The following is a 14205-nucleotide window of genomic DNA, read 5'->3' as shown; positions in this document are numbered from 1 at the left end:
ATTACAGTAGGGATTCACGAATGTTGCCAAGGTGTAAGGCTATAGACTAACATTGAATATATCATTACCTGAGGGCAGCTATTGATTACATTCTGTCCTCTGCAATAACAGTCTAACTATGTTTAAGATCAAGATCATTGAGATCAATTCAGGCAAAACGGGAAAAGGCTAATTGACTTAGTTAATGATCAATATTCATTAAGAAGCATCTATCATTAATCTCTGTCTAACAAGCAACCTACGACGCTTTTCAAATGAGGGATAAAAACAATTTCAGTCTGCCTTTTAAGCGGGTATTTATTCTTTCTGCTTGGTGCCTTTCCATCGTTGGAGATGTCAGTGTTAAAATTAGCCTAGTACTGCAGTTAGTGAAGGCTGGTGTATAGAACCCATCCTATTAATTAGATCAGTACTCTCATAGATAGTTACTACGTCTCTCTCTCTCTCACTTTCTTTCTCTCTCTCTCTCTCTCTCTGTAGAAATTAGTAAAATTTTGCTAGCAAATAATCACATATGGATTATGTGAAATGGTTTATGAACACCTTAGTGTGACATCATATATCTCAGAAACGTGCAAGATTATGACTCTGCCTCGATTTTGTTTGGATTTGTTCCACCGAACAAGACAAGCTTGAAGGAGACTAGCTTTTTGACTTGGATTTCATGGTGTATGTGAATGTATCAGTGAAGGGGGTTCATGTGATCATGCTGTCGGTTTCTAAAAAAATTCTGAAAGACCAGAAAGGAATTTTGCTCATTTGAAAATACTGTACTCTCGCATTTGCAATGAATGCACATGAAGGCGAAAGCTGCAGTGTTAGCGATCGCTGCTTTTCTCATCTGCCCTTTTGAAATGCCGCCGTACTCGGACGTCTCACGCCTGTCCTCCTTAACGCAAAGCCAACAAACTCAAGATAAAAGCAAGTAAACATACATTTGCCTCAGAAAACACTGTGATGGGAAGGTGCCTCTTTTTAAACCATGTAGGGCTTTTGCCTATTGTATTTATTCCTGGGATCAAAACCCGAGGGCTTGAGGTTGTGTCACGTAACAGCAGGATTTCCCTCACTGATTCTACCCTGGTTCTCTCACACTCTGCCTGAAACATTCTGAAGTGCGGAATCATGTCTCTACGATTTTACTTTAGAGGATGTGACCTGTCACTGGATTTTGTGTTGCCTCTCCTTCCTTTAGCAGGTTTTTAATACCTCTGATTTTTTTTTTTTTTTTTTTTTTTTTTTAACCCAGTGCCAATCGTAGACATTGTCATGCTATTCCTTGAAGGTGTTGTCAAAAGCATTTTTAAACCTGAGGGGAAAAAAACAAAACAAAACTGTAGTGACCTGAGGTGAACCAGTTCTCATTTGTGTGATGCTCAGTTCTGTGATTCAGGGTGAGCGGGTCTCTGAGTACACAGATATGTTTGCTGTCAAGTCGATTGTTGGTTTGTATTTTTAGATAAGTTGTTAATGTTTCGACGACGTCAACTCTACGTTCTCTGTTTAATTCAATCATAAAGAGAAAAAAAATGCATCACAAACCACAAGTCTGTTTCCTGTCCTGCCCCCTGTTTAATTTGCTGCCACCATATTGTTCTATTGTAAGTGATTTTGAAGACCATGTGACCTGTTTTTTTGTTTTGTTTTGTTTGTTTGTTTGTTTGTTTGTTTTGGACCAAATGCTGGAGTTTGTGTATATCTGACATGAAGCTTTCATGTACATACTATAGACTTTAAGAGAAAGAAAAACAAATTTCAGTGTTTTAGTGGCAGGGAGTATTATCATCCATTTAAACAGGTTGCAGCATTTCTGTCTTACTAGTAAGTAGAGGAAACCGAATAATAAAAAAAAAAAACTGATTCCAATGCCATCTATGTTCATTGACTGAGTTTCTGAGATTTCACATCCGTCTTTGAAACCGTGATCTATGGGGAAAGTGGAAATGATTTTGAAAGCGGTCCCGTGCTCAATTCATTTGTCCCATTGTTTTCAAACATCATGAGTTTCATATAAGTTCAAGTAATAGTACCCAAAACCATGCATTGCTTTACACATTACATCAGCAGTTTGATAGTAATGATGATGAAGAAGAAGACATGGTCAGGGCCTGCCAAAATAACCTGAGACAGCTGTGATCAGCTGTCCATCGACGAGATCAGACTTTCGTATTCTGTTCAACTTTAGCGTGGTACTATCTTGTACAGTGCTGAACTATGCCAATGGCAAACAGCCGTTGATTTATATTTGACAGTAATGAAGCAAAATTGGTCACATGTAGTCCCTGACTACTGCACATGCAAACTAATCTCAATGCCAACATTACTCGCTTTGTACCGAGCAACCTAATCTAATTTGAATGTGATACCGATGTTGGTCGCAGTATGAACTGTTCATTCTTTTATTGTCCAAATGTCTTTCAAGTAGAGGATCAAAACAGAGTAGTTTAAAACAGCAGAATATACAGACAGCGGGAAAAATGTATTGATTTTCAATTTTGTACATCTTTGAGAAGAACAGAAAGTCTCCGTATTTTCAAGAGGACTTGCTTGTCGTTTAGCGCCATCTACTGGTAGTAGTGATCATAACGACATTCTTAAATTATAGTTTTGAATGTCAGATTTACAATTGCATCGCTATTTTCGGTGAATTACTGCTTTGAGTTGAACTTATTTTCATGTAGGATCCATTTTGAAAATAAAAAGATAGATCCCTATTGAAGCTGTACGATACACCCTTCCACTAAGGAGAATCCAATGTTCAGAGCATGCGCGCTTACGTCTCACACTCAGGTGGCGAACGGCGTGGGAAAGTCAAGTGTTTCCTGAGATTTTCAGTAGCAACAAATTGTGAGGGACTACGTTCTTTTTATCGAGTATATTTAAAAGTGTATTTTCAGAAATTAAAACCGTATGCGTTTTTGTTTTCGCTGCAAATCAGTTTGTTTGGGAGAATGCCGTCGCATTCCCATTGACCTAATGTTAGCCTGTATTTGTTCTGACACATATTAGCAAGCTAACTTCGCTAGCCTGATAAATGTGTACATGCATACAAGTAGCCTATAGACGGCTCAAAGCAGTTGTTTACGACCATTAACAGTATATTTGAGCAGTAATATTCAAATGCACAAAACAAATAGGAAAAAGAAATCAACAATGTCATCGTTTGTCACTCTAAAGTCACTATGAATGTGTGCACCTATCCAGGTGTTTCGGGTGTAACCTGCTGGTATTCAAATCCACCAGCATGGAGGAATCCAAAATTCAATCATTTGATGAGGAAACCCAGAAATTATTAAAATCTGCTCTGAAAGGTAAGTTAGCCTTTAGACTGTACCGTTTTTATACAACAACGTCTGAGTTATCATACTGAAAGTGTCTATATATCTGATGTTCAAGTCTTTGTCAAGAAAAGTCAGATGTAGCTCAATTCTACAAACAGAACCGAATAAAGTGGATCTAGAGATACTCTCCAAAGCCATTGTGGACAAATCAATGAAGGACATCTTCATCTGTAAAGATGCTGGCCCTGTCTGCTATGCCATTGTTCAGGTGATTCTTCCATCCAGTGTTACTTAAAATTGCTGCAGATTTTTAAACTTAACATTTTCTGTGCTCTTTTTTGATGTTTCTGTATCTGACATTAATTTTTATGTATGCCTCCTTTCGCCCCATGCAGACAGAGGCAAAGCAGTGTAACACATCTGTATTTCGACGAAAACTTCTAACCCGACTGCAGCAAGAGTTTAGCGCGAGGGAGGAGACTCGCAAACGTTCAATACAGGAATGGGTCTGTGTTGTTACATTCATCTGTAACATATTTGATTACCTCAAGGTAGGCACTTTGGGTAAAATTGTCCACAGTTGCTCATCCCCAGACATGAAATTGATCCTTAACTATGCTTCAACACTTAAAAATATCATGTGTCATGATTTTCTTCACCTTTAGGTGAATAATGAACCAATGGTGGCTCTTGTGGACCCAATTTATGACTGTCTGTTCAGGCTGGCAAGACCTGATGCCTTGTTAAATGATGAAGAGGTGTGTTTAATGGCATAAAAAAGGACTTGATATCATTCCTAATCCTGATTTAAGTTAGAGTTTAACATCCTGCTTGTGCATAAAGTTAGATAAATATTAGTGTAATATATTGAAGTGAAATGGATGCCAAGTAGCATGTGTAGCTGTTGATCAGATGTCAAAATGTATTTAAATAGTAAGCTTTTGGGGGTATAAGTCCTCCTCATGTATGTTGCTTAAATGCAGAGCTTTATGTTTCTTACAGCTAAAATAGCCTGTATTATCCATGCATGTTCCTTGAAGTCATAACTCTGTATGCTTCATGTGCACATTTAACAGAGGGGAACCTGTATTCACTGCAGGCATTAAGCTGCACTGTTTCTCTTCTACTCTGTTAGGTGAACTGTCTGGTGGTACAGCTGCACCGTGTGGGAGAGCAGCTGGAGAGGATGAACTCTCAGCGGATGGACGAGCTGTTTTATTTACTGCGCGATGGTTTCCTGCTGCAGGAGAGCCTCAGTTCCATGACCAGACTTCAGCTCCTGGAGATTCTGGAGTTCAGAGCAAGCGGCTGGACACTCACTGACACAGCCCAGCACTACTACTACAGTGAAGTGGTTGACTGAATCATCAGCCCTGAATGGTTGAAGAGTCTCTGGGTGTATTAAATCATTCAGTGTCAAATTCAGCTAGTAAGTTTGGGAAGAGTGGAGGGGAGAGGTAGCCTAAGTGGCACCTGTGCTATATTTGCACCAGACATACAGCCCGAAGGATGTGAGAAGACGTGGAAAGTGTAGACAGCATGTGTTCTAATGTGTTTGCATAAGTAGTGTTCAAAGTTGAAGTAAGTTCCAAATGGTGGTCTCATTACCAATAGATTTGGTTTTGTTTCAATGTCCTGATGCCCCCACACGACCATGCACGCGACGAGTGGATGGGTAGTGAGCATACGGGATAACGCTCTGACTCTCACCGTACTCCGTGTTACTTAACAGGGTTGCCTCTCTTTGGTGACAGGAGTGCATACGTCAGCAGAAAATAAACAGTTTCATCGCAGACAGTATCAGTGTGTTGCATCCTTGTTGGAGAGGGTCACTCTTATCCAGTTGAACCCTGTTGGTAAAATGATTTTACACATTTTTGAAACATTCTGTTCTGTGACATGTAAGTTTTGTAAGTAAATTCTGTACGTTCAGTTTTTGTTTGAATGTTTAGGTGGCATTACTCGGTTTGATCTAACTGTTGGGAAAGAGTTTAAGGAGTTATATGACTATGAAGTTTGTTAGTTAATCTCCAAATTTTTTTGAAAAAGGTTGATATTAGGAACATGCAAGAGTTGGACTGATGTGATTTAGGCCAACTTGATGTTTCTTATACTCTTGCTTTGTTATTTCCTAACTTTTTTCAATCAAGTATTGATTTTCCATGTATTCTGAATAAAGTCAAATGTGACACTCAGGTATATATTCAACATTAAGCCTATTTCTTTAATATATGAAATTTTCACTCTTGAATTTTGAACTAAATAAAAATTTTTGAATACCAAATAAGTTCGTCAGACTGTCCTTTGGGAGGGGGGGTGAACAGCAAGTTGAAATGGCTGGGTAATTTTCAATGAATGTTCATTAATTAAAGTGTTTTTTGTTGAGATCACCATAAGCAAAATTCTATATGAGCTATAATGTGGATCCCCAAGGATAATACGAAATTAATATGCGTGGATATGCAGTTGTGTCGTACTTCATTTTAAAAAGTCATTAAATGGTCACTATCAGGGAGAAAAAAACATCTGGGTCTTTGCCAAATTCATAAGGACTAGAAACACACATATCTTTCCATTTAATGTAGTTAATTTAAATTCCAGACTATTTTTAAAGGTCGCCTGACAAACTCTACATGATTTAATCATACCACTTTCCCTGTGGAGATTTTGACGCTCCTAACTTGTCATTCACAGTCAATTGCGCCGCTCATGCACATCTAGTTTTAGTTAATATGGCGGATCCGGAAGGAGAGTCGCTGGAATCCTGGCTTAGTGAGTAGCTAATTTAACTGACGATGTAGTTAGCTTGTTATCCTACTTGCCTTGCTTCAGGAGTTTACCTTCCTCTAAAACTTACTCAGCAGAGTTTATCTGATCAATTGGTATTTTCTTCTGAAATAGACCTTGTTTGTCCAGAATTGTTTAGTGCTCCTTGACACACTTCTGAATGCAATAGGTCGTACCAATTGGCTAGCAGCAAATTGTAAACCAACTAGGAAGCCTGTCATCTTGCCAACTAAGTTGGATGCTTTTTAGACAATGAGTAACAAGATTAGTTAAAGTTTAAGCACTGTAGACAAACTATTCGTCTTCCCAGACGGCTTAAAACGACATCGAAGTGTATAATAGGATAACTTAAAAGCTAGCTAGCTCGAGCTCTGCTCGCCGTGTTGATATGTCCAAGTTGCACAGACGACTTAAGATAAGTAGCTTACTAAACTACGATAACACATTTATCTGTAAAGCAGTGCCCATCTTATCTGCCTCGCTGACCATTAACGTCAACCTGTCAGTTAGTCTTGACAATTACCCGCGTAGTTGTGTCCTTCAAACATCTTGACAGGTTGAGTGTGGGGTGGTAGCGTTCTGTATTCGCAGCTCTCCCGGAGTGTGCATGATTTTGAATGCTTTAGTTTATCTTGGGTGTTCTCAGAGTTAGTGGTCCTATGCTTAATGATGTCGCTCAGCTATTTAAAAGAAAAATATTAAAAGGATACGCAGATGTTGAAGAGCATTTTTGCAGCTCTGAGCTTTGCATCCAAAATTTTTACCTCAGCCTTAAAATTCATAGAAAGTAGCTTATACGTCCCGAACAGCACTCTCTTACACTGCCATTTCTTTGGACCACTTTAAGCTGCTGAACGGTTGTCATGCCAATGTAACAAACACCAGTTTGATCGCGTATTTCGATTTCACTCTAGACAAAGCCACAAATCCTTCAAACAGACAGGAAGACTGGGAGTACATTATTGGATTTTGTGACCAAATCAATAAGGAACTTGAAGGGTATGGGTGCTCGTTTTTCACTAATGACATTAGACACTGCACTTAATCTGATCATCTTTCAGTCGTAGAATGTTGGTACATTTGACAATCCCATTGTATTCTTCATATGTCATACACAGAGTGTTATTAAAGTTGGCACATATACAGTCAGCAAGAACAATGAGTATCATTTGCTTAAGATATTATTTTGAGTGCAATTAAAAACCATACTGATTACTTTGCAGTCCACAAATAGCGGTAAGATTATTAGCACATAAAATCCAGTCACCTCAGGAATGGGAGGCAGTCCAAGCACTGACGGTAGGTTTCCCATGTTTTATTAAGCAATCAGTTTTAGTTTATTCTCATGGACATTTTCCTTCTTCAGTTCAAAAAGCAAAGTAATGACTGTCTTCCTAGGTTTTGGAAGCTTGCATGAAGAACTGTGGAAGACGATTTCATAATGAAGTTGGAAAATTTAGGTTTTTAAATGAATTAATCAAAGTGGTTTCACCTAAGGTAAGCTACTTTCACAAATATACTTAAAGGATTTCAAGCACACTTTTTAAACTTAATGTCAGATTTACGAATAACAATATTAACTTTTGTTTTTTGGGCTTTGCAGTATTTGGGAGACAGAGTGTCGGAGAAGGTGAAAACAAAAGTGATAGAACTGCTTTTCAGTTGGTCCGTTGCGTTACCTGACGAAGCCAAGATTACTGAGGCATATCAAATGCTTAAGAGGCAAGGTAATAACCTCGTAAATGAGACAGAGTTCCCCGTACGCTACGGAGCAGTGGAACATCTGTAAAGACTGAGACTGTGTAACCATGGGAACTCTATTTGCCAGGCATTGTCACAGTGGATCCTGAGGTTCCCGCTGACAAGACGTTGATCCCTTCCCCTGCACGCCCCAAGAATCCAGCATTTGAAAATGAGGAGAAAAACAAGGTTAATGACTGGTTTCTTAACCATTAACATTTCGCCCTGACACTTGATGCACCTCCCTTTCAATGTCCTCCTTTTTCTCATCCCCTTTTGCAATCAGTAGTGATTTGCCAGACCACATTTGCTAGACCGCTTGACCACATTATGGTGGAATCCGGTCTAGACACTGGGATTTTTGTCATGCCGTCGGGTTCAAATTAAAGGTCATGAGAAAAAGGAATGGAGGGGGAAAAATGGAGTGGATGTTGAATGGACCATTGTGGCAAATAATGGAGCGCATGCCAATCTTCTCCTGTTTGCGTAGCGTCTGGCAGAACTCCTGAAGAGCAAGAAGCCGGAGGACCTGCAGGAGGCCAACCGCATCATAAAGAGCATGGTGAAGGAGGTGAGGATGGAGCAGATCGCTCATTAGTCTTTTAGAAGTTTTGCAAACGTAAATGGAGCACATATTTTTTTTTAGTTTATCCTGTCTGCCATTTAGGACGAGGTCAGAATGCAGAAAGAATCCAAACGTGTCGGCATCTTGGAGGAGGCGAACAACAGCGTCAAGCTCTTGAACGAGATGCTCAGCCACTTCAGCAAAGATGAGTCGACACAAGCAGATAAAGAGTTAATCAAGGTAAGAGCTGATTAAGGTAACATATCTCGAGAATGTTTCTTTTTTTTTTTCACATTTTTTAATTTGTATTTAACGTTTCATTTGTATTTTATATTTTGTGTTTAAGTTTCTGTAAGGATCCTATCTTGACTGGTCTTAGAAACCGCTTAGAAAGATCTTTGTGTTCTTAAAGTCTCACACGTAGTCCTCATAAGAGAGTTAGACAAGTGTTGCCTTTCCCTAGGACCTGTATAATGACTGTGACAAGCTAAGGACCGCGGTCTTCAAGCTGGCTACCGAAACAGAGGACAATGACAGCAGTTTAGGTGAGAGAACTTTACTAAAGACTGTCTAGTTTGTCTGCTCAAATAGTATACCTGAAAATCAGTTCCTCCAGAATCTGTCCGCACATTTAACAAACAGAACAAATGAAAAATTCCTGGTAGTCAAACTAAACAGCTGGCTGTTACTGCTGGTGAAGCTCTGACGTATAGCATGAAACTTGTGACTTTCTACTCTTTTACTCTGTTCTTTAGGTGACATTCTTCAGGCTAGCGATGATCTCTCTCGTGTCATCAACTCTTACAAGAAGATAGTTGAAGGACAGAATATCAATGGTGGCACTCCTGGATCATCAAGCTCAGAATGTAAATGTGCTCCTTTCCATTTCACTGTTTTTATTGTTCATCTGTCTAGCTCTTTAGCCGTTTTTCAATGTTTTTCAGTGGGTTTTGTTTCATTTTTGGGGTTTTTTTTCCACAAGAAATCTGTGTTTTCTGAACACTATTTTGTGTGAAGACAAAGTGGAAAAAGAGTAAGGCAGTCACAAGTCCAGTACTAAAAGCTGATGCTCAAGTTTGATCATACAGTGAGGGTATAAAGTAACTAATTTGATTTTTGTATTTGTGAATATGAAACGAATTACCCTGCTGGATTATTACTGCCATCGTTTTGGGTTGTGAGAGATTTCTCTGTATATTTAAATGGAAAAGAACAATTAGACTGGAAAGGAGTACGTTGAAATAACATCTTATTCCATTTATGATGGTTCAAATGTGGGGAAAAACACATCTGAATGACATGGCAAATCATGTCTTTTCTTTTTGTCATATCTCTTTTGTTCAGGCACCAATGACAAGAACAGTTCAGAGATTTTGATAGACTTGACCGGTCTAGATGCTCAGAGCCCGTCGCCATCCGAGCACCGCCCGCCTTCGCCTCCACGTTCTGACTCCATCCCTGCCGATCTCTTCATGGGACCCCAGATACCGGTTCTCCCCCCTCCAACAGTCACGCCATCTTCAGGGCAAACAGGTGGTCAGAGCAGTGAAAGAACCAGCCCTAATCAGCCAGCTCCCCACCCTCCCTCCACCTCCTTCTCCCTCCTGGATGAGGAGCTTCTTTCACTAGGTATTCACATTGATAATAGTGCTTGGATTTTTTGGATTTGACCAGGATCGGTGTCAAAAGTGGAGACATGTCATGACCTCAATTACTTAAATATGTTCTGTTCTGTTTTGTTTTGTTTTTCCTTTTTTTTTTTTTTTTTTTTTTAATAGGCTTAAGCGACCAGTTTTCTTTGAGCAGTCAAACAGAAGTCAAACAAAAGAAAGACGATGTCAACAGACAGTGGACATCTTTACAGGTAAGACTGTCTGAAGGCTGACCCTGCCTATGTCACTAAATATTTTACGGTGTATATTGGCATTGGCTAAATAGCTCTTTGTGATGGAGGTTCAGATTTGCCAAAATAGATTTCAGCTAAGGAATTAATCATTGATATTGTTATTGATTACAGGCTTCCGATCCAGCATTTGATCTTCTTGGCAGCTCATCCCTGTTAGAGCCTGTTGCTTCCAATGCTCCGGCCTCCTCTGAGTCTACCTCAAAAACAGAGTCTGTGCCCTACCAGGAAACTCCTGGGGCAGCCTCCCTCCCCTTTCCCAGAGCCGCTCAGTCACTCTCAGCCTCTCTTAACCAGGATCTGCAAGATCTCGCCTTGCTCGATCTCGGAAATCCGGACAGGTCGACACGTTCTTCTCCTCGCATTGAGATACTCAGTCCGGTCTAGACGCTTTTTTCTTTTTCTGGCGTTTTTGTGGTCAGTTCGTATTGACTGATTGTGTTGTCTTTCCTTACACGCTGCAGTGCGCCAGGTCTTATGGGCTCGGGCAGTTTGTTTGCGATGGGCGAGGGCGGTGTCTCTGCGACGTCGTCCGCTGCTCCACCACCGCCTGCTGTGCCCTCTGTCAAGGCACCACCAGCTGGCGGTTTCCACCCTGACAGCCCAGTTTTCCGTTCTCTCTCGCCCGTCCTCTCCGGAGCTCAGTCGGGCTCACCTGCAAGTTCGGAGATCTCCTTGGCCAACCTCTTCGTCCCACTGGAGACCATCAAACCTAGTGAGTACTGGGAAATGAGTCATTGTTGAATGGAATCATGTGGTACAGGGCTAGACTGACCTTTATTTTAGGCTGTCTCGGCGGGTTATTCAGCAGCGTCACCTCAAAGACTTAAAATAATATGAGTACGTATCAGTGGTGCTTTACATAATAAGTGAAAATGGATTTCAGGTCCTTTACAGATGTAGATATGAAATTAAGCTTAAGTGACTTTGCATGATTAGTGCTTAAGAACCCAAAGTACAGACAGATTACAGTACACAAACTCCAGTACCTCTAGCTGTGTCGTAAAAATTGTGAAGATGTGAGGCTGAATGGTTTGCGGATGCGTTACATGAAGATGAACATGTTTCTTTCCCAGTCACCTCACCAGCAAAGCCGTACCCAGCATAAAAACGACACAGTCCTGCATCATGCGTATTGGTCACGTGACCAACGTACTATCTGTATTCCAGGTAAAATTTGTCCAGTGACGGCGTACGATAAGGACGGAGTGCGAGTCCTCCTGCACTTTGCCACCGAGTGCCCGCCGGGTCGTCCTGATGTCCTGGTTGTGGTGGTGTCCATGCTCAATACAGCGCCGCTCCCTGTGAAGAACGTCCTTCTACAGGCCGCTGTGCCAAAGGTGAGATGGAAAGAGTCACTGTAGCAAAATGTAACCCCGGGAACTCCACCACACAAGCTGTCTTTTCATTATGTATTGAATGCAGGTTTGTTACAGTTTGTCGGGCTTCACGGTGGCTCGGCGCTTAGCACCGTTACGAGAGGGTTCGAATCCCGGCCGTCCCAGGTCCTTTCTGTGTGGAGTTTGCATGTTGTCCCTGTGTTTGCGTGGGTTTCCTCCGACCACAAAGACATGCATGCTAGGATTAGTACTCCTGTCGGTGACTGATGGAGGCACCGACCAAAAAAACCTAGAGTTGGTCCCCGGGTGCTGGCGGCTGCCCGCTGCTCCTAGCTCATAGTGTGTGCTCACTGGTGTTATGATGGGTTAAACGGGTTAAATAAAGTACTTCTTCTTCCTCTCGTTAAAGATATTGATCTCTTCTAGTTGCCAATAGTTGTGATTTGTGATTTTTGTGAGTCACTAATTGGGTGGCCCCTGTTGTGCATTGATAGTCGATGAAACTGAAGCTTCAGCCTCCTTCTGGGACAGAGCTGGTGCCATTCAACCCTATCCTGCCCCCTAGTGCCATCACTCAAGTCATGCTGCTGGCCAATCCACTCAAGGTGAGGTTAAGTGGACAAGAGAATACATACCTAACTCTTTCTTATAGCCTAATCTTCATTTAACAGTGCTCACTGTTTAGACCGGTTATATCAGATTCCACAGAAACGTAGAATAAACAACCAGTTTGTTCATCAAAACTCCAAAATGTGGCATCAAGGTTTTTCATTACACTGTCATACCACTATTTCATCAAAAACATTTGAAAAATGTGTATCAATAGTGTACGTGTGCACTGTTATTTCAAGACTGTTGATCCACACAGTTTGAGACACAAAATTAGAACTGAAGGACTTTTAGCTTCAGCTTTGAAAACTCAAATAAATGGTCTCTCAGAATCATTGAATCATTCAGTTTTTTGACACTTTCAAAAATATTTATATAGAGCTAGTTCATTTTGTGTTTATTTTGCTGTGTTTATTTTTAGGAAAAAGTCCGGATGCGATATAAGATGACGTTCACTCTGGGAGAGCGGCAGTGCACAGACGTGGGGGAGTTGGACAATTTCCCACCAGTAGAAAATTGGGGTTGTCTTTAGCTCTTGATATTCTCAATGTGCTGTTCTGGAAGGTTCTATGCTTCATAGGCCGGACAGGGAGAACCTGGTGTATGTTACAGTAGTGTTGTGTGTGAGAATTCACAAGTGGCTCTCTCTGCTGTTGAGTGGTGAAAAATTCCAGTGAGGTAAATCAGCTGAGAGGGCCTCTAAGAAAAAGAGCGAGTGAAAGAATATCTTAAAAATGTAGGCCAGAAAGTGCTATTAACGTCTCATTGTCCGTAAATGTCTCATTGTGAACTGGTTCCTCAGCATTTTTTGTGAACATGCTCGTCGGCCACTACTGGCCCAGACTGCTGTCTGATAAGAGAGTTACATTAAAATGGTTTACCTCTTTAGCCTAAGGCCCAGAACAATGGAAGGCCTTACAATGATTGCTTATGTGGAATATCAGAATACAGGATGAACAGAAAACATAGCTTAGGCTGACAAAGAGGTGAAACCAAAACCAAACTGCTGCCTCGCGGTTTTTGCCTGCTTTTATTTATTTTTATTTTTATCATTATAATTGCTCAGAGTGCTATTAGAACTTAATTAAAGTGTGAGTCAAATGGTTAATGCTGGATTTTTTTTTTTTTTTTTTTTCAAATTAGTCATATTTATTGTGTCAGCTGGCAGAGTGTTTGATGCAAGCATGTCAACATTTTTATTTAATCGAATCATTCGGAAAGCTGTGAGCTATTTAACTAGTCATTTAAGTTTTTTTTGTTATTTATTCAGTGTTTCCATTGATGTCATCGTCATTGTATTCATAAGATTTACAAGTCATGAGTCATTGTGTATACTTTACAGTGTGATTGGACCTTGATCATACATAGGTACTTAAACACAGTATGTTTTTGCTGATCTGAAAATGATTTTGGAAATCAATCCATGACTGGAAATGGACAAGTGATGTGACACTTAATGTGGTGTAAGCATTCTGTCCCATTTGTTTGTGTGTGATGTGTGTGAGAGAGACAAGAAAAGACAGAGATTGTATGACGTGAAGTTTGAAGTTTGTATGGTGACATTTTTAATTATTACCGAGAGAGATTTTTGTAAGTTCCACCAAAGCTGAAACACTATGTTCTTTCCCTGGAGTGCCCTCTGTCTCATCCATTTATTATTGATGGTTACATGTTATAATGGACAACAATCCTGCTATCTTTTCATAACTTACTGGTATACTGATGTTTCTAGAGATTATCAAACTGATTTGTGGGAACTAACAAAATGTGCATACTTTGAAGTTGTTTGAATGCATGAAGAATAAACGTCTTCGTTTTAAGTAGTCGTGTTTGCTTTCTTTCACTTCCTGATGGTACACAACCAGAATCTTGACAACGTCATAAAACATGAAAACAGTCACACACTGGAGTCTGTCGAGCCACGTCCTGTGCGAGCTTGTCAATCACAAACTGAACTACTTTTGTGGTTAACTGAAGTTA

General features: G+C 40.4%; 2 protein-coding genes across 2 annotated transcripts; both read left to right on the top strand.

The window, feature by feature from the left end:
• Window positions 1-2785: 2785 nt before the first annotated feature.
• mif4gda (MIF4G domain containing a) lies at window positions 2786-5123 on the top strand. Its single transcript, XM_030782625.1, has 6 exons — window positions 2786-2847; window positions 3205-3311; window positions 3440-3549; window positions 3677-3832; window positions 3947-4039; window positions 4417-5123. Exons 2-6 carry the CDS (start codon window positions 3245-3247, stop codon window positions 4642-4644), a joined length of 654 nt encoding a protein of 217 aa, XP_030638485.1. The 5' UTR covers window positions 2786-2847; window positions 3205-3244; the 3' UTR covers window positions 4645-5123.
• Window positions 5124-6010: 887 nt separating this feature from the next.
• gga3a (golgi associated, gamma adaptin ear containing, ARF binding protein 3a) lies at window positions 6011-13270 on the top strand. Its single transcript, XM_030781423.1, has 17 exons — window positions 6011-6053; window positions 6983-7067; window positions 7292-7367; window positions 7467-7565; window positions 7672-7795; window positions 7897-7997; window positions 8299-8379; window positions 8476-8613; window positions 8837-8918; window positions 9129-9239; window positions 9718-10002; window positions 10152-10237; window positions 10391-10617; window positions 10741-10991; window positions 11447-11616; window positions 12111-12221; window positions 12647-13270. Exons 1-17 carry the CDS (start codon window positions 6014-6016, stop codon window positions 12755-12757), a joined length of 2178 nt encoding a protein of 725 aa, XP_030637283.1. The 5' UTR covers window positions 6011-6013; the 3' UTR covers window positions 12758-13270.
• The last annotated feature ends 935 nt before the right edge of the window (window positions 13271-14205 follow it).

Source organism: Chanos chanos, chromosome 8 (assembly GCF_902362185.1).
Source record: "Chanos chanos chromosome 8, fChaCha1.1, whole genome shotgun sequence".
Classification (NCBI taxonomy): domain Eukaryota; kingdom Metazoa; phylum Chordata; class Actinopteri; order Gonorynchiformes; family Chanidae; genus Chanos; species Chanos chanos.
The sequence above is the reverse complement of the archived record's forward strand: the minus strand, read 5'-3'. Positions and strand labels throughout refer to the sequence as shown.

Coding starts and splice junctions, on each gene's coding strand:
- gga3a (XM_030781423.1), top strand. CDS start 6,014: ATGGCGGATCCGGAAGGAGAGTCGCTGGAATCCTGGCTTA. Junction 7,068..7,291: donor ATCAATAAGGAACTTGAAGG/GTATGGGTGCTC, acceptor ATTACTTTGCAG/TCCACAAATAGCGGTAAGAT. Junction 7,368..7,466: donor AGGCAGTCCAAGCACTGACG/GTAGGTTTCCCA, acceptor CTGTCTTCCTAG/GTTTTGGAAGCTTGCATGAA.
- mif4gda (XM_030782625.1), top strand. CDS start 3,245: ATGGAGGAATCCAAAATTCAATCATTTGATGAGGAAACCCAGAAATTA. Junction 3,550..3,676: donor TCTGCTATGCCATTGTTCAG/GTGATTCTTCCA, acceptor CGCCCCATGCAG/ACAGAGGCAAAGCAGTGTAA. Junction 4,040..4,416: donor CCTTGTTAAATGATGAAGAG/GTGTGTTTAATG, acceptor CTACTCTGTTAG/GTGAACTGTCTGGTGGTACA.